Genomic DNA, 18,237 nt, shown 5'->3' on the forward strand with positions numbered 1-18,237 from the left:
TCAGCCGCTGCTGAAACTGACCAGCAGCGGCTGAATCAGGACGCCTGGGGCAGAGCAGTTGGGGTGCTGCCGGGTTGGTCCAGTAGTGCCCAGAGCGGCGCTGCGGGACCAACTGGCAACGCCCCAGCTGCTCTGCCCCAGGGTCCACAACAAAAGCCTGGTCTGCTGGGGGGGGCACACTAGCTGCGCCCCCCCCAGCAGACCAGGGACCCAGGGAGCAAAGCGGCAGCGGGGGGGGGAGGGTGCCTCGCCTCTGAGGCTTTGCTCCCGGTGCCCCTTGTTTGCTGGAGACCGTCCCCAGCAGACCAGGGGCACCGGGAGCAAAGCCGCAGCCGTGGCGGGGTCCCCGTGCTTCTGAGGCTTTGCCAGAGCAAAGCCTCAGAAGCATGGGACCCCGCCGCTGCTGCGGGTTCGCTCGCGGTGTCCCTGGTCTGCTGGAGACCGTCTCCAGCAGACCAGGGACACCGTGAGCGAACCCGCAGCAGCGGCGGGGTCCCGCGCTTCTGAGGCTTTGCTCTGGGAAAGCCTCAGAAGCGCGGGAACCCGCCGCTGCTGCGGGTTCGCTCGCGGTGTCCCTGGTCTGTTGGGGACTGTCTCCAGCAGACCAGGGACACCGCGAGCGAACCCGCAGCAGCGGCAGGTTTGCTCCCGATGCCCCTGGTCTGCTGGAGACGGTCCCCAGCAGACCAGGGGCACCGGGAGCAGCTTTTCTCGCCCTGGAGCTCGAGGTGGCTGACTGCTGCCTGTGAGCTCCGGGGCGAGAAAGCCCCGTTCGTAAGTGCGGATCCGACATAAGTCGGATCCACGTAAGTCGGGGACTGCCTGTATATAACATCCAGGACAAAATAAAATCTACTTGTGTTTGGTGGGTCCTGCCCTTGTCTGGGCTTCTTCATTATAGGCACATGTAATATTTGAGATGGGATGGGCGGGCTGGAAGTTACCACAGATTTTAAGGCCAAATTTTTATCTTCTGTATCCATGTGTGTTAGAGATGTGCGCATATACCTATCAAAAGCTAGAATTTGTCCCTGAGTGATTTTATCTATGAAAAAGAATAATAAAAAGAGTTGTTTAGGCTTACAGTGGATGAGATTACAAATTCATAGTCAGGATGGGCGGGACTAAGGTAGATTTAATTTGCACTTGGAGAAGCTGTGACTGAAGAGGAAATGGGGGTCTTACCTGGCTTAGTTTTGGAATGGCCAGTTTCCTTGGGCTACTCAGTGGACCCAAACATTGTGTACTATGGTCGCAGTCCTGACATGCCCCCTCTTTTGTCTGGATACAAAATGGGGGAGAGGAAGGATCTTATGCCATAAATTCATAACATTTGACTCTGCTGATTGACAGAATCAATTTGCCAGAATTCTTTTAGTATCTCATTATAGTTTATCTAGCTGCATTGACTATGTCATAGGTAATGTTTTACATTTGGCAGTTTTTTATTATAGGGATTCCCAGATTCAGAAGATGTATCTGGCCTGCATGTATAGCAGGGGTGAGCAAAAGGGCCTCTGAGGGCTGGATCCGGCACTCCAAGCAAGTTGAACTGGCCCAGAGAGGCCAATCAAGGTCTGGGGGCAGGGGGAAGCGCACCAAATTTCCTCCCTCTCTGCCCCTGCCCTGCAAGGAGTGTGTGGTGCTCAGAAGCACTGCATGCTCCTGGCAGGGCGGGAGGAAACTTTGCACTCTCCCCCTACTCCAAGTCTTGATTAGCCTGGGATCAGGAGGAAGTGCACAAAATCTCCTACCGCCCTGCCCCTACCCTTTAAGGAGTGTGTGGCACTTAGAAGCATCGTGCGCTCCTGACAGGGCGGGAAGAGACTTCACATGCTCCCCTCGCCCCTAAGTCCTGATTGGCAGGGGTACTGGTGCCTAGAGGGAACCACCAGCTGTTCAGAACAGCTGGCGGTTCTCTCTGGGGATGCAAAGACTGCGCTTCCCCACCCCCAGACCAATCAGAGTGGAAGTGTCCTGGCTCCACCCCTTCTGCCTGAGGCCCTGCCCCTTCAAGGATGGTCTGGGACTACTTGAAAAATTTCTGAAGTGGTCCCCCGTCAAAACTTATTGCCCATCCCTGATGTATAGCATAATGACATGACTGCCATAACTTCACTAGCAGATCTCCTCTCTTGAATCCTGCCTTTGACCCTTCAAGACAGTTCATAAATATGTACTGGCAATATGTATCTGGTATGTGATGCTTTGAAATTTAGTCATGGTGGATTCCCCATTTCAGACAATTTTTAAATTAATGTGATGTTTTTTCTAAAAACTAGGCTGTAAGAATTACTCTTGACCTCTGGCTCTGCAGGCAGGTACCTTATCCACTGCGCCACTGGTGGAGCCTCCCAACCTCCCTACATTCTGGGCCCCCCTTATCCTTCCTTTGTTCCAAGGGTGCCAGGTCCATCCATCGTCAAATTGGTGGTAGCTGTCCCCAGGAGATGGGGCAGGGCAGAGTTCGAGCCCTGTACCTCTGGCTCCGCAGGCAGGTACCTTATCCAAGTACATGAGGAAATTCTATGAACAATTTTATATTATTCTTTCTGACTTGGAATATATGAATCTGTGAAACGTTTATCATACTATTTACCATGAATGTTTTTGTAAATGTGCAACCACTGTATCTTGGTGTGCATCTAAACAACAATGATTTTAAAATAGCTTATTTTGAAATGTGGTGCTGTCTACACAGCACTTATTTTGAAATAAATCACTGTTCCAAAACATCCCATGCTCCTCTTGGAATGAGGTTTACAGGGACGTTGAAATAGCGAGCCTATTATATTTCAAAATCATGGGCATGCTCAAAAGATGCGGAATAGCTATTTCAGATACTGGAGGTATCCCGAAATAGTGCTTCAGTGTAGGCGTAGCCGGAGGCAGCAGTGGGCGGGGAGCTGGCTCCACTACTGCCTCTGATATAGTTGCAGGACCAAAGGGCAACAGGTTCCACAGGAGCTGACATACGTGGGTGCTTGCTTAAAAGCCAGCTCCCTGTAAGCACCAGCTCCTCCCTCCCTCCCCTCCATTGGTGCCTCTAAAACAGGGAGGAACAGCTTGCGTGTATCTGTGAAGGTTAACCAATGAGCCCCGGCTCATCAGTTAACCATTTAATTTTGTGCACTATCACATCCCTACTATTTACGCCTTCTGTTATTTCTTTGTTTTCCCCAATCCATGATTGCTTATGGTCTGTTTAGAACATAAACTTCTCAGCACAGTGACTTGTCATATATGTATGTAAAGAGCTGAGCACTGTGTGAGCAGAATACTAGAAGAATAATATTAAATTATTTCCTTCCCTAATGGTGTATTTACCCTTCAGATAAACATTTCTCTCTTGGTTGAAAAGTAAAATAATAAAAAACTCTTTTCTAGTGCATCACAGTGCCATTATAAGAAACTAACAATGAGAAGTCCTGTGGCACCTTATAGACTAACAGATTTATTGGAGCATAAGCTTTTGTGGGCAAAGACCCACTTCGTCAGACTGTTCATCAGTTGTTACAAGCAACTGTTTTCCCTCAGCTGAATATCAAACAATGAAAAATTCTGATTTAAGTTTGTGCTTTGCATGTGAATTAGGTTTCTGTGACTAACCTTTCCTCACCTCCTTACATTGACCTTCAGGTACTTAATAGAAGTAAGTTGAATAAACTCGCTGGGGGTAAATGAAGGGCATAGCCTTTGTGTGTGTATTTGCAGCCTTACGGATAGGATGTGAGACTCCAAAAGACTTTTGGTTTGCCCAGTCATGTTGCCATTCACCCATCTTTTTAGTCTTATTGCCCTTGATTTTTTTTTATTCTAGTTTTTTGTTTTAGTGTAAGTGTTTCACACATCATTGCGTAAATTCATACTTCTGGCTTTCCTATTCTTCACGCTTTGTCCCAAAGGACCACTTACTAGATATTCTTTCTCAACTAAATGGCAACCTTCATACATACCACAAGGGTTTTGATTTAAATGCTTCTTTCTTTCTTTCTTTCTTTCTTTCTTTCTTTCTTTCTTTCTTTCTTTCTTTCTTTCTTTCTTTCTTTCTTTCTTTCTTTCTTTCTTTCTTTCTTTCTTTCTTTCTTTCTTTCTTTCTTTCTTTCTTTCTTTCTTTCTTTCTTTCTTTCTTTCTTTCTTTCTTTCTTTCTTTCTTTCTTTCTTTCTTTCTTTCTTTCTTTCTTTCTTTCTTTCTTTCTTTCTTTCTTTCTTTCTTTCTTTCTTTCTTTCTTTCTGTAGTACACTGCTTCTGAAAAGCCCCTCTCCTTTCTGATTTTAGCTCACAGAAGGTTTTGATGTTGATGTTAGGGCGGGCTAATCCATGCCTCTAATGTAGACTTATTTAGCTTGATTTTTGAATGGCCAGCCAGTCATGGAATTGGAATATTTTATTTTTTTAATAGGAGAGAGCCAGCATTGTTGGTCAACCAGTGCTAACAGCTGGAATAGCAGTATCTAGCCATTGTGCAGGACAGCGTATTCCCATTGGAGATTGTCTCTGGGAAATAGGGATAACTGAGCAGACTTTTTAAAGCACATCTATACTATAGGAGACAGTTTGTCCAGTAACTGGACTTTTGCTTATGGTACCTAGGGTCTTTTCCTTGCTCTGCAATTGACATCTATAAATTTTAAAAATGAGATGACATTGGACTTCATTATCAAATTCTCTGGACCTTGTTTACTCCATAGGCCATACTTGCCTAAGTTCATGTCCATGCTGGAAATGCTGAAGTGGCACAGCTGCAGCTAAATTACTAAAACATAGACACTTACTATGGTGGGTTCTTCCGCTTTGTGGTAAAACCAACTTCTCAAGAGGTAGTAGTAGCTAGGTCAATGGAAGAATTCTTTGGTCGACCTAGTACTGTGTGTACAGGGGCTTAAAGCTGGGTTCATTATGATTCCCGGGACTATGTGTTTTTCACATCTGTAAGTGATGTTGCTGGGTCGATCTAACTTTCCCATATAGACGAACCTTAAGTTTTGTCTGTAGTCTTTACTGTACCTCATTTGGCAATAAGGGGTATCTTTCAGTACCTTAAGTGATACACATATGTGACATTTTTGGGTAGCTGCTCAGATATAACTTTAATGGGTAATGTTACAAAAACCTAGACAAATAGTTTACAATGATTATAAAGGTGTCCTGCATGTGTCCTAGCTGTTAGCCACCCTCTGCTCACTATTGTTATCTGAATCAAGAAAAAATGAAGCAAGCAAGGAAGAAGTGTTGCAAAGTTTGTTGTGTGAAGATTGGGAGTGGCAAGTATCTTATAAAATACTTTCTTCTTCTTGAAACAATATTTACTGAAATGTGTGCAGATCTCTTTTTCCTCAACTCAGACTCGTAAATCCATTTAAACAGAGAGCATTGCTACCTTTTGTGGGATTTTATGTCATGCAATTTGAGAGCAGGAGCCTACCATGCCCTCCTTTTCCCCACACTTAAGACACTGTACAACAGTTCCCTTGAAGTCTTCAGGCCCTGGGATATGTGGGCAAGAACCTACCAGTTTCCTCCACTGAGGGCTTATTCCATATGTTAAAACTTATTAGTTGACATTTTAAAAAAAGTAACCTATTTTCATAATCTAGACATTGCCTTCCAGACCACCCAATGGCAGTTTTGAAATTGTACTGAGTTGTGAGAGGACAAAGGAGAATGAGGGTTGATTTCTGGAGGAGAGAATGAAGCTATCCTGAGAGAGCTATTGAGGGAAAAGTGAGACAATGGGCATTAAGAAAGTGTAATGGGAATAAAAAAAAAAAGGATTAAAAATAGGCTGCTCCTAGAAATCTGTGCGGAGCTCACAAGCTACACAAGAGATCCATCAATAGGGTCAATCACTGCCTCGAAGGTTGATTGCTATCAGTGTTAGTGTTGGTAGATCAGTTGTCAGGGCTGTTGTCATTGGGGTTTGTGCTCATAGGTGAAAGTGAGTTGGTGCGGCATACAATAAGGAGTGACAGCCAGTACCAGTCTGTACTAAGGATGTTAAATAGCAAGCAGTTTACTAGTCCTTAACATCCTTAGTCTGTACACAGCAAACATTAAAGGGCTGCTCTGGCCATGCTTTAATGTTGCTACTCCTTTTGCCCTCCCCCTCTTAGTGACCCTGCCAGTCATGGCCCCGTCTTCTCCCCAACATGGTTGCCTATGAGGGGTTGGGGGGAGGGGCAGCACCATTAAAGTGCTACCACACCAGCACTACTGGACCCTGTCACCAGGACTGCTGATGGGAGGGTGGGGGACGGGGCAAAACGGGTTGCTGTCAAGGGGACCAGTGATTTAAAAAGAACCAGTGGGTTCCTGGACACTGATGCTGCTACTGTGACAGTGGCTAGAGCTTTATCTCCTTTAAATCACCACCAGAGCTGAGTGGAATAGGCACCATGCAGTGCTGAAGGACTGGCTGGAGTAAGCTGGTTCTAGCTCCACCCCTTCTACCCAAGGCACCATCCATTATGGGGGCCCAGAGTAAGGTCCCCTGTACGAGTAAGATTTGTAATGATTTTCACTCCTGTTTGTACTTCTATCAAGAAAGTGCTGCTGCTCTTGATCATAAAGCTTGGTGATGGACAAGAGCTTATTAAGGGATTTCTATTGTTGGAATTCCCATGCTGTGTTGAAGCCATTAATGGGAGCCATGTGCCTATCTTTTCCCCCTATACCAGGCCTCTGAATTCATCAACAGAAAGGGGTATTTCTCCAGGGTGCCTATCTAATCACCATATATCATGAATGGGAGGGGTACTACCTTTTTTCTGGACACCCAAGCCATTCAGTTAACGAAATTCCCTGTAAAGGTTAAAATTATAGACAGTGGGTCCTAGAGAGTCTTCAGGAATGCTAGAGAAGCAAGAAGAGCCAACGGAAACAGAGTATGAGTTTTTAAATTAGAAGCAGTGACCAAGGAAGCTGGGAGACATTGAGCTAGGGAACAGGTTATGGAATATCCAGAAACATCTATGCCTTAGAAAGGACTAAATCTTGGAACCACATACATTTGAGTTGAACATAGAATGTTTAGTCAGATGCGATCAGGTTATTTTCCTTATTTTTGGGTTTGTTGGCCTGCTCTATGCTGAGCACTTATCCCACCCCCTTTACACTGTAATTATCCAAACTGAATCCCAGGGAAGCAATTCTGTGTTTTTAATCTCTTTTTTCGGTTGCTCTATAACACCTAGCAGCCAAATATTGTTCACCAAGTATGTTTTTCTTTGTTTTGTTAATAAAAATCACCTTTTTTAGATCATGATCTGAATAAGAGGGTGGGGTTACACCACAGAGAGAAGTTCCGAAGTGTGTCTTCCTGGGTTCAAAAAGGAATTTTGCATTTGGGTGGTGACAGTGTAACACCCAAGGCCAAGAGTCTATGACCTAGGGGAGTTATTTTAAACAGAAATCTCTAGTGGCAGGATTTTTTTAAAGTCTCTTGTCGGCCTTCACCTTCTGCACTCAAAGTACCAGAACGGAGAACAGCCTTAACACTATGTCAGGTTAATTAATATTAATATAGAGTGGTCAGGAAAGGATTGTGGTGCCAGTGTTTTTAGTAACTCAGGACCATTTTCTGCCATGAGAGAGAGAACTTTTGCTCCCAGGACCACTCTGAATATTAATTGTGCTATGATTTCTATTGTAATTTTGGGAGATTTATCTTATCCTCTGCTTCCCTGACCTGTGAAGCCCTTTTACTTAAACACTTGGGGTATGCCTACACTTGCAGCCTATTTCAGATTAGGGCTGCAAAGGTAGGCATTCGGAATTGCAAATCAAGCCTGGGATTTAAATATCCCTCGCTTGATTTGCATCTTCCCGGCTGGGTGCCATTTTTTGAAATTTACAAGCCCGGAATAACTTCCCGCGTCTACACGCGGCAGTGAAACAGGCGTTCGAAATAAAGCCCTATTTCGAACTACCTGTTAAACCTCATTGCAGGAGGCTGCAAGTGTAGACATACCTTTGGATAGGAGAAATGGCCTGTTTAACAACATGTTAAGTAGCTGCAGAATGACAGTGGTGTGTACATTTGAAGAGTGAAGGGAAGGTGGAGGTACCACATGACAAGGCTGGAGAGCTGCTGAGGAGTAGCTGCCTCATGTAATAGGAGCTTGCTGTGTTTGTGAGTGTCTCTCAAATGTATGAGAGGCCAAGTTTGAGAGACTTTCTGAATAGCCAAATAGGCTGCCTCTGCTAAAGGCTACAGTTGGTCAGGGACACAAGGTCAAAGATGCATTGCATTCCTACTTTAAGCTAGGTTGATTTTTATTGTGCCTTGGATAAGAATTTAATTACACTTTGTGCAAGGATTTTATTACATTTTTCAACTAAAGTGTAAATAATAAAGAACTTTACTGATTTTCAGTGCAAATTTAAAACCAGTGGAACTTTGACAAGACATGCAGGTACTGAGTGCACACATTTGTGGTGATGAACGCACACATGTAGGTGAAGTTGAAACAGTTCTCCACATCCTGGGAAGTGGTATGACAAGCAGTATAGTTGAAGGAATTTCCACTATTGGTTGTGGGATGTGCAGTGATGAAAGATCAGTTCCTTATAGCTGGGGAAGGCATTGTATCAGTGTTTTCAAGGGGCTGCAGGACATGGCTAAGTTAGGATGATGGCCGTGAACTTAGTGTCACCATTTTCTCCAGCAGGGCTCTTTGCCTGGGCATCACCAGAATCTGAGAGAGCATCATCTCTCTCCTCGTGATATCATGGTGAATGAAACCATACCTCCACTCCTCTATATTCTTCTCTCTTTTTTGGAATGCAGCCATAAGGCCACTAAACATGTCTTCCTGGGCCCATTTACCCATTCCCAAAAGATTTCTCAGGCATTCAGTCACTGATAATGGTCCTGTCCTTATGTATCAGGTGCCAGAGGAGCAGAGAAATAGCATAGTAGCTACTGTTCCAACTCTAGCCTTCATGCCAACAATGAGAAAATGTTGCCTTTTCTCCAGCTTTGGAATTTCATCCTCATAGGCTTGCCCTGGCCTGCAGCAAATACTTGTTCTAAAGTGAAAGGATTAACAATGCTGAGATAGAATTATAAAATATTTGTGATTATTTTTAATCAATGTCATTTGAAACATGGCTGTTGTCCAAGATACCTTTACATTGTTGAGGTAAATAAGAGCTCACAGCTTTGATAAAATTATGAATTGAAATAGTTTTCTTATTGTTTTTTCTCATTCTGTATCTGCTGCAATAGTAAACATATGTGCCACATGATGTGTTCCATTCTTTTTAACCTGCATTAAGAAGCACAAAAAGGTGGTTGTAGTAGGGCATGTGTTTTGGGGGGGATTTGTTTCAGAGAAATTAACACTTTGGAGCTTAAATTCTTTGCCATGGATGATATTTTGAGCAAGCTGGGGGAGAGGGGAACGAATTTGCTCCTAGTTCACATGCTGGCACTGTGATGGTATCCAGAATAGTATTTAAATCTCCCTTTAAAACCCACAATGCTTTTCTGGAGAGGGGATCTCTTCCTTTTTGTCAGACGTGTTTTCTGTGTGGGTCCAGGGCTTTCCCTGGTCTCCAGTGCTGCGCATGCCTCTGAGTTTTTCAAGTTGAAGAGATCCTGGCACAGGTGCTGATTTCCCTGTTGCCGGTGCAAGGGAGGAGCTTGACCCCCACTCCACCCCTTCCCCCAAGCCTCTGCCTCTCCTCTTCCCAGCTCTGTTCTGCTCTGCCTCATCCCATCCCATCCCTTCCCCCAAGCCCCTGCCCTCCCTCTTCCCGGAGTCCTCCCCCAAGCACGCCCCATCCTGTGCCTTCTCTATTCTCTGAGCTTCCTGAACTCTATGGGGAAGAGTTGGTTAGCAGGGCCACCAGCTGTTGAGAGGGGTGGGAGGCAGAAGTGAGAGCTTGACCGTTGGTGTGTGCTCAGCACCCACCAATTTTTTTCCTTGGTGCTCCAGCCCCAGAGCACCCACAGAGCTGGTGCCTATGGATCCTGGCTGTCTGTGGCAATCCCCACCTATTCATAGTGCTGTTTGAGGTCTACTTGGGTGTGTTCAGTGCTGTGCAGAACATGCCAAGGTTCAGTGGTGGCTTACCTTGAGAGAAGCCCGTCCTTGTAGGTGCATATGAGCCATGGTCTTGTTATTGTGCTTGGCATTTTTATGACTGCCAGAATGTCTTTCATTTGTGGTAATGTGCTGTACCCAGGATGCCTTTCTCCTGCCCTTGATCTGATAGCCTCTTGTAACTTTTTCTGGTAGTGATTGCTCTTTGATGGGACTGCACTTGCTCCTCTTTCCAAAGGCCAAGAAAGTGCATACCACTATGTGGGACATGGCTTCTAGGTTGTGACTTTGGGCTCATGAACTCACCATGTGCTAAAATTGCAACAGGGTACATCTGGCTATACACCAGAGAATTAGAGCGTGAGGGCACATGAGTAAACACACACAGCTACCCAGGAGTGCAGTGTGGGATAGGAGGGGGAGGACTGCCAGGAGCAAAACAATTAGTTCAAAATAGGGATGTGTTCACACAAACATTTATGTGGGGTAACTCATTCCATAGTAGAGTAAATCAGTTTCTAATGTGGAATAATTAATACAAAATGAAATGCCAGATAATTTGGAGGGCAAAATCTCTTATGGAGGGAAAAGACCTTTCATCCCCCCCAAAAAACAATATCCAAAATAACTTTCAAATACAGACAAGTCCTTAATCTTTGACCAGCTTCTTTCTCAAATGTCGTGTGACAATAGGGAGGAGCAACTCCGCGTAGGTTCTAATGCCCTCAGAGGTGGGGTTTTCTTACATAGTTTTAGGTCTGGGGTAAAAGGAGATGGAGTTGCCCTGGCTAGGCAAGGTGTGAACTTCTTTCTGCACCTGTGTTCTGATGGATCTGGCTTGCTTTTTCTTTTACAAAAGCCACATGGTGGATTGCTGAAAGGTACTACCACAGTATAAATATGCAATGTCCCTTTAGGCCCATTTTCCCATTTAATTCCATACTGCAAACCGCTGGCAGCTATTCATTGATAGGAGGATGGCGTTAACCAGGGATAAAAAGTTGTTGATGAGAGTTAAAATGGCTGAGGAGTCCAGTTTTGTGCTTCACTGGTTTTTCCAAATATGTGACAGGTGATTTCTTGAAGAGAACACAAGTGCTGGCCGGGATACTTTACCCTTTCCTTCCTCTTCTGTCATTTCTCAGCCCCTTCAGCAAAGCACTTCTGTCCAACCATTGCAGTCTAGTGCTAGCCAGCTCTTCTCAGTTCATGGGATTATTGTCTCCTCCTTAAGATGGACTTCCATGGTGTTCTTGCAGTGTTTCTCACGTCCCCATGAATCCTCTCACCATGACTAAATTAAGAAAAGTGAATTTGCTTCAGGGGGCAAGTATTAGCCATCTGTTCACAATGACCTGCCCAGTGAAGTTATTTCATAATCTTTGCCTCAACACTGATGATGTTAACTGCAGAGAGAGTAGTGGCATTGGTGTGAAAGTCTACCTACTTGATATGGAGAATCTTCATAAGGCAATAAGATGGTACCACTCCCAGCACATAAGGTGTCTTTTGTATATCACCGATGTCTCACAACCGTAAAGAAGGGTGGAGAGGACTACTGTATTGCAGACTAGATCTTAGTTTCCATCTGCAATCTCTGTCAATAAAGACAGGATGAAATGACTTTCCAAAGAATACACTGGCACAATGGATCCTATCTGATATCTCAACATCAAGATTGTGCAAATATGCAAAGCATAATTCACAGGCCAAGCCAGAAGCTGAGATTACTATTTGTAGTTAGGTGCTCTGTGTATAAATCAGTAAAAAAAAATAATTTCCCATTAGATCAGTACTATATTTGTAGATTTTTGGTTAGACAAGTTTTGAAGAAGATAAAAATATCTCCTCTTTATGTTTTACTTAAACCTTTATTCTTATAATTGAAGCATGTATAATGTAAATAATTGCCCATAATCATCTTGCTTAGTATAAAAAGCAGCAGAAATAAGCAGTTCAGACCAGTTATGGGGTAATGTTAATAATTAAAGTTGGCCAAAATCTTCATCGCTGTATTCCTCAAATTGAAGCTTTCTTTGAAGAAAAATGCAAAATAAGATTCCACCTTCCTGCATCATGAAGATATCCCATGTATTGAAAAGCTGTTAAAGAAGTGAGCCTATTAGATGGCAACACTATTAAACGGCTTTTATTTGCTTCACAGGCTGAACAAATCTGTAAATCGTGTTGAATTGTTTTGCTAAATGTATAGAACTTCTGAGTTTTTTTATAGCTTTTACGATAAATCTAACAGGCTACAGGCTTTCCTTGAAAACTAACCTGTCAGAAAAATGCTAAATTAGTTTTGCTGACACATGATTGCAGATTGGCCATTATTGCAGATGGGTATAGATCAGGTGAGAGAGGACCTATCATGTATACTGAGCTGATTTCAGGTCTTCACTTTAAAAGAATGTATGTTTAACTAGAATTCTGTAGCTTGTCTCCACTATAATTTTAACATTTTTTATCCAAGTTAGCTGGTCAAGTTAAAGCCTGTGCCATACACTATCTTGAATCAAAAATACACCTTATTTGTGGTGAAGACAAAAGGAATTGTGAGAGTAACTTGGGGAGAAGCTCCTACTAAATTGCATGATAAATTTTGAATTTGTTCTGTAAATACAGTCAAATTATCCAGGAAGATGAGTGAACTTTGACCCTCAACAATTTATGCAGTGTTTTAAGCAGTTTTGGTAATTTACTTTCTCAGTGAAATACTATAGTAGATTAATATGTTAATAGCTGTTGAATAATTATAAATTGTGTCCCGTTGCCTTAAGATTCATTTTGTGTAAATAATAATTTACATAATTTATTTTATCATTTGTTGCATTACAGGCAGTCCCCGGGTTACGTACAAGATAGGGACTGTAGGTTTGTTCTTAAGTTGAATTTGTATGTAAGTCGGAACTGGCATCCAGATTCAGCCGCTGCTGAAACTGATCAGTTTCAACAGCTGTTGAATCTGGACACCAGTTCCGACTTACATACAGATTCAACTTAAGAACCCCAGGCGTCCCCAAGTCAGCTGCTGCTGAAACTGATCAGCAGCTGATTCCAGGAAGCCCGGAGCAGAGCAACTCTGCCTCGGGCTTCCTGTAGTCAGCCACTGGTCAGTTTCAGCAGCGGCTGACTTGGGGATGCCTCGGGCAGAGCAGCTCGGGTGCTGCTGGGTTGGTCCAGTAGCGCCAAGGAGTGGTGCTGCGGGACCAACCGGCAGCGCCCCACCTGCTCTACCACAGGCCCCAGGCTTTGCTCCATGTCTCCCTGGTCTGCGGGGGGGGGGCACTAGCTGCGTTCCCCCGCAGCAGACCAGGGAGACGCGGAGCAAAGCGGCAGAGGACCCGGGCCAGACCCGCGGCACTTCCAGATCAGCACCGCGGTCCGGCCCGGGTCCTCCGTGGCTTTGCTCAGCGTCTCCTTGGTCTGCAGACCAGGGAGACGCTGAGCAAAGTGGCGGAGGACCCGGGGCCGGACCCGCGGCGCTTCCAGATCAGCTTTGCCGCCGCTTTGCTCCCCGTCTCCCTGGTCTGCTGGCTCCCCCAGCAGACTAGGGAGACGGGGAGCAGCTTTTCTCGCCCCGGAGGAGGCGGGAGGCGGGACCAGGTGTCCCGCCGCTCCAGTCCTCCAGGGCGAGAAAATCCCCGTTTGTAACTGCGGATCCGACGTAAGTCGGATCCGCGTAACTCGGGGTTTGCCTGTACTAATATAATTTGAGAACTAAATTAAGTATTACAATTGTGTATCATGTCTTTCTCAACCTTACTTCCTTATAGGTGGGATCTAATCTGGACCTCAATTTATTTTTTTAGTATTTTCAGTTCATTAACATTTTACCAATGGGCAGGGAGAGTAAATGCTGCTTCAAAACTGCCCTAATTGAAAGCTGGAATTAGGGTTGCCAGCTCTCTTAACCGGACACCATTTGTTGCAGTGGCGTTCGGTCTGTCCAGTCTGGGGGAGATAGCAACCCTAGCTAAAACAGTTCAAAGTGGAGAGTTGGGGGTATCATAGGATGTGGTGGGAAGGCCAATAAGAGCTGATTATGACAAAGGCAGAGAAACTACTATAAGGACAAGATGGAAGCAAATTGCTGGGGGGGACATTAAAGTTGATGTGGCTCTATCTGTTACTGCTGCCTCATCTGTCTTTCAGAATAAAATAAAAAAGAAAGATAAATTTTTAAAGAGACACAAGTTTGTGGTAAGCATTCTAGAATCTTGACTATTGCCATCTCTATCCATGGAATTCCATTAAAAACAGCCCTCTGGTTTTTTATCACTTTTATCATTACTAGTGCCTGTTTTACAATAACTGTTGGTGATGAGACATTTGTAATCGAGGTAGGCAAGAAATAATGGTTATCTTAAAGGGACATTGTAAACTTAAAATGTAGTCAGTTGGAAACTACTTTTAAAACTCACTGTTGAGACAAAACATGTATTCGAAACAGCTGTCTTTTTTTTTTTTTTTTTTTTTTTTTTAACATGCTTGAGATAATGATGTGCATGTAACCCTTCTGCCAGCAGCAGCCAGGGCCGGGTTCAATATCTAAGGGTCCCTTTTCATCCATCTTCACACAGAACCGGCTCGAGCCCCTACCCAGTAGTCTGGAAAAGTCACACACCCCTGTGTGCCTCTGAGAGGCAATGCTTCCCCACTGGCAAGCACAGAGTCTAAGTGTAGAAAAGAAACTTTTAATGAAAGAGGGAGAGAAGTTACACGGCATTAGCTTGGAAAAATACCAAAAACATAGTTCCTAACCCCCCACGAGTAACCGTCCCAGCTCAAATGGATTGAGCAATGTCCTTTGCCCCTCAGGCTCACTAGTCCAACAATGTAAGGGTTCCATTCATTTACCCAAACTTTCTCTGTACCCCACTTCAAACGCCCCACTTACAACTATGTCCAGTCAGTGCGGACCCTGACGCATCACCCTGATGACTCCACTCATTGAGCCTGAGGCCATGCCACCTTTGTGTTGCTCCTGTGGTCCGCTGGCACCGCCTGACGCCGCTCCTACCAGCCGCCCACCGGTCGTTCCCGCCAGCTGCTCCACCTGCTGCCGCTCCTATCAGCTCCTGCCAGCAATCTTGCTGGCTGCAATGGGTCTAGCTCCAGGCCAAACCAGTGACTTCAGCTCTTAGTGATTTCAGCTCTTTAACCACCACCTAGGCTGGCAAAAGATTCCAGCTTCTACTGGACTAGCAAAAAGACTCCTGATGGAGTCTGCTTTAGGTCTATCCTTAAAACAAGGGAGAAAGAGGCAGATTGAACCAGTCTCACAGCTCACACCTGGCAGGCATGAAGCAGGCTGGCTCAAGCCCCTTCCTCCCCTCTCCCCCCCAGTTCACTTAACTCTGGAAGGGGGAGGCTTGTTCATCTGAGACCTTTCACAATGATGCTATCTCTTTTGCAAATACTGGTGTCATATTTTACTGTTCCCACATTTAGGGGTAGCATGATTTGTGACCCCATGTGACGGGGTACAGAGACCCCGCACCAGGGAACCTGCGCCCTCTCAGAAAGGCTGCGGGACGGGTACCGGCCGTGTGCCGGCTGCTCCCGAGTCGCGGCTCAGCTGAGTGGCGCCACGGCTCAGCTGAGTAATGCCACGGCTCAGCTGGAGGAACGCCGCGGAACAGCTGAGCCCGTCCCAGCCCCGCCGGTTAGACGGGGAGGCGTGACGCACCGGGGCGGACAGCATGGGGGCGGGGCACGTAAAACCCCCGGCCCAGCGGGAACTTTAAAACTCTGCCGGCCGCCGGAGAGGGGGAGAGGCTCGCGGACGGCACGGACTCGCCAGAGAGAAGCGAGACGTGGATGCTCCTGTGATTGCCTTTCCGGGGCGCCCAGACGCCATGAGTACCGATGGCCCTGAGGAGGGGGGGAGGAAGGAAGTAGCCCAGGGCAGGGCGGTGAAACAGCCCGTGGGCTGACGCGTTTAGGGGCACGACCCCGTCAGCTGGATCGAGACTGGGGCACAGTCTCAGTCCTTAGGGCCCTGGGCTGGGGCCCAAGAGTGAGGGCGGGCCCGGGCCCCCCTTCCTTCCCCCGCCCGAGGAGAAGGAAACTACAACCAAAACCCCAACGTGAGGGGCAAGATCACCCCATTTAAAGAGAAGCTGGCCGGCCCCCGGACCAGACCGAGGGGTGCACGGTCACACCCCACAACAGCCCAAATTAGTTACAGTACATCACATTCCATTCTAACAACCGATCCTCCATCAGCCCTGACTGAATTGGATTTACATAACCACATCCCGGATTCCTTCCCCATCCCAGCATAAGCTGTATTTACATATCAACAGTTATTTATCTTGCAAGGCTAAACAATCTGAGTGAGCATACCGACCCCTGGGGCTGCTGGCTGATTGCAAGCAGTAGTTCAGCCCCTGCTTACATGCATATTTAAAATAAGAAACTTTTGTGGTCTGATGGCTAAGGCCAAGTGTAGTGCTTTTGGCACAAACTGTCTCATGCTATGTGTTCACACTGTTTCTAGGCCCGATTTGGGACAAGAGCCTTGGGGTGCTTTATCAATACAAATCAATTGCAATGATAAATTAGTTGAACACTTACTGGAATTATTGATTATTTTCTGCTTCCTGAGTCTTTTACACAAATACATTTGAACAGGCTACTAATTTGAAAAAAAAAAAAAGTCTAGAAAGATGGTGGTGACTTGGAAAAAAAATAAAAAATAACCCCTTACAAGCAGTAACACCCCCAAAAAGAGATGGTATATACATTTTTTTTATTAAACTGAGCACTTTTGGAAAAAGGTTTATTCAGACAGTAATTCAGTTGCAGAATGTTATAATTTTTCATCCTTTCTCTCCCACAGGAACTCATTATACAATGACAAATGGAGGAAGCATTAATAGTTCGACACACTTACTGGACCTCTTGGATGAACCCATTCCTGGGGTTGGAACATATGATGACTTCCACACCATTGACTGGGTGCGAGAGAAGTGCAAAGACAGAGAAAGGCACAGACGGGTACTTGAAATCAGTAATAATAATTGAAAATTGTTTAATTTGCACTGAGATTAAGATCTGATCGAGCAACACTTTAAACCATGTGCATCGCTTTAAATATGTGAGTAGTTCCATTGGCTTCAGTCACATGCTTCAAGGTCAATGTGTATTGCTTGATTGGTGTTTCAGCCAATGAGATACTATATTTCTGCAATAGCATTATAGCTTAAGAAGTCAAATGGTAATTTATATTAGTGAAAACAGGCCACGTCCACAACAACCACTTCCCGCTCTATTCTCCAAATGGATGCATTTGCACCGGTGTACACTTTTATAGTGGTACTGTACAACTCCTTCCCATACACACAGAGAAATAGACTATATTTGTAAAAGGTGCTTCTATACGGGTATAGCTACATCCACAGTATTGGTATACTTACTTTGATTGTATTGGTATACTTACTTTGATTTTTAAAAAGCATACACTAAATCAAAATAATTATCAGTACACAAATTGCCTTGACCAAGCCATAGCTTTAATGGAAAGTGTGGCCTCTCATTTTCTTTTCCCAAATCTGCCCCAGGCTATAAACCTTCCTTTCTTTTTTTTTTTTTTTTTTTTTAAAAAAAAGCTTCTGAATCATAAGCACCTACTTAAGTTTTTTGTTGGACCCAGATGCTTTAATGAATTAGGATCTCAGTGCCCATTACTCAATGACATATTAGATATTGCCTTTTATCTGAAGTATAATTTTATTCTAAATAGGACAAAACTAAGTGTTTTAAAGATCATGGCCATGCTTTTAGGAGACCCTCATTAATGTACCTGTAAAATGAAGCACTTTGCAGATGTGAAACAGTTTTTAAACTGTTTGCTTAGATCAGTTTTAAAAACTAAGTGTAACTAACTCTCAAACTTTAGTCTCCTAAACTGCCTGCCTGCAGAAGTCAGGAAGAAATTCCTTTAGTGTTCAGCACGGAACAGTATGTTAGTCCTTCCTCTGACGCACCACGTATTTATTGCTGCAAACAAGATACAGTAAACTTCCGATAATCCGGCACCTTTAGGACCCAGGGGGTGCCGGATTATCAGATATGCCGGACTATCAGAAGGGGGGGCTATGAGGGGTCTGGAGTGGGGTGGGAGGGGATGCCACCCCAGACCCCTCATAGCCCCCCCTTACGATAGTCCGGCTCTTC

The 18,237-nt window shown here is 44.9% G+C and overlaps 1 protein-coding gene across 5 annotated transcripts in view; it reads left to right on the forward strand.

Annotated features, from left to right (window-relative positions):
- CLCN3 (chloride voltage-gated channel 3) overlaps positions 1-18,237 on the forward strand; it is an 83,454-nt gene that overhangs the window by 31,486 nt on the left and 33,731 nt on the right. For all 5 annotated transcript variants that reach the window (XM_014574866.3, XM_075931136.1, XM_075931137.1 and 2 more), the window contains exon 3: positions 16,901-17,058. In XM_014574866.3, coding sequence (XP_014430352.1) covers positions 16,901-17,058 — 158 coding nt within the window. The remainder of the gene's footprint in view (positions 1-16,900; positions 17,059-18,237) is intronic.

This window comes from Pelodiscus sinensis, chromosome 5, assembly GCF_049634645.1.
Source record: "Pelodiscus sinensis isolate JC-2024 chromosome 5, ASM4963464v1, whole genome shotgun sequence".
In the NCBI taxonomy this organism is placed as follows: Eukaryota; Metazoa; Chordata; order Testudines; family Trionychidae; genus Pelodiscus; species Pelodiscus sinensis.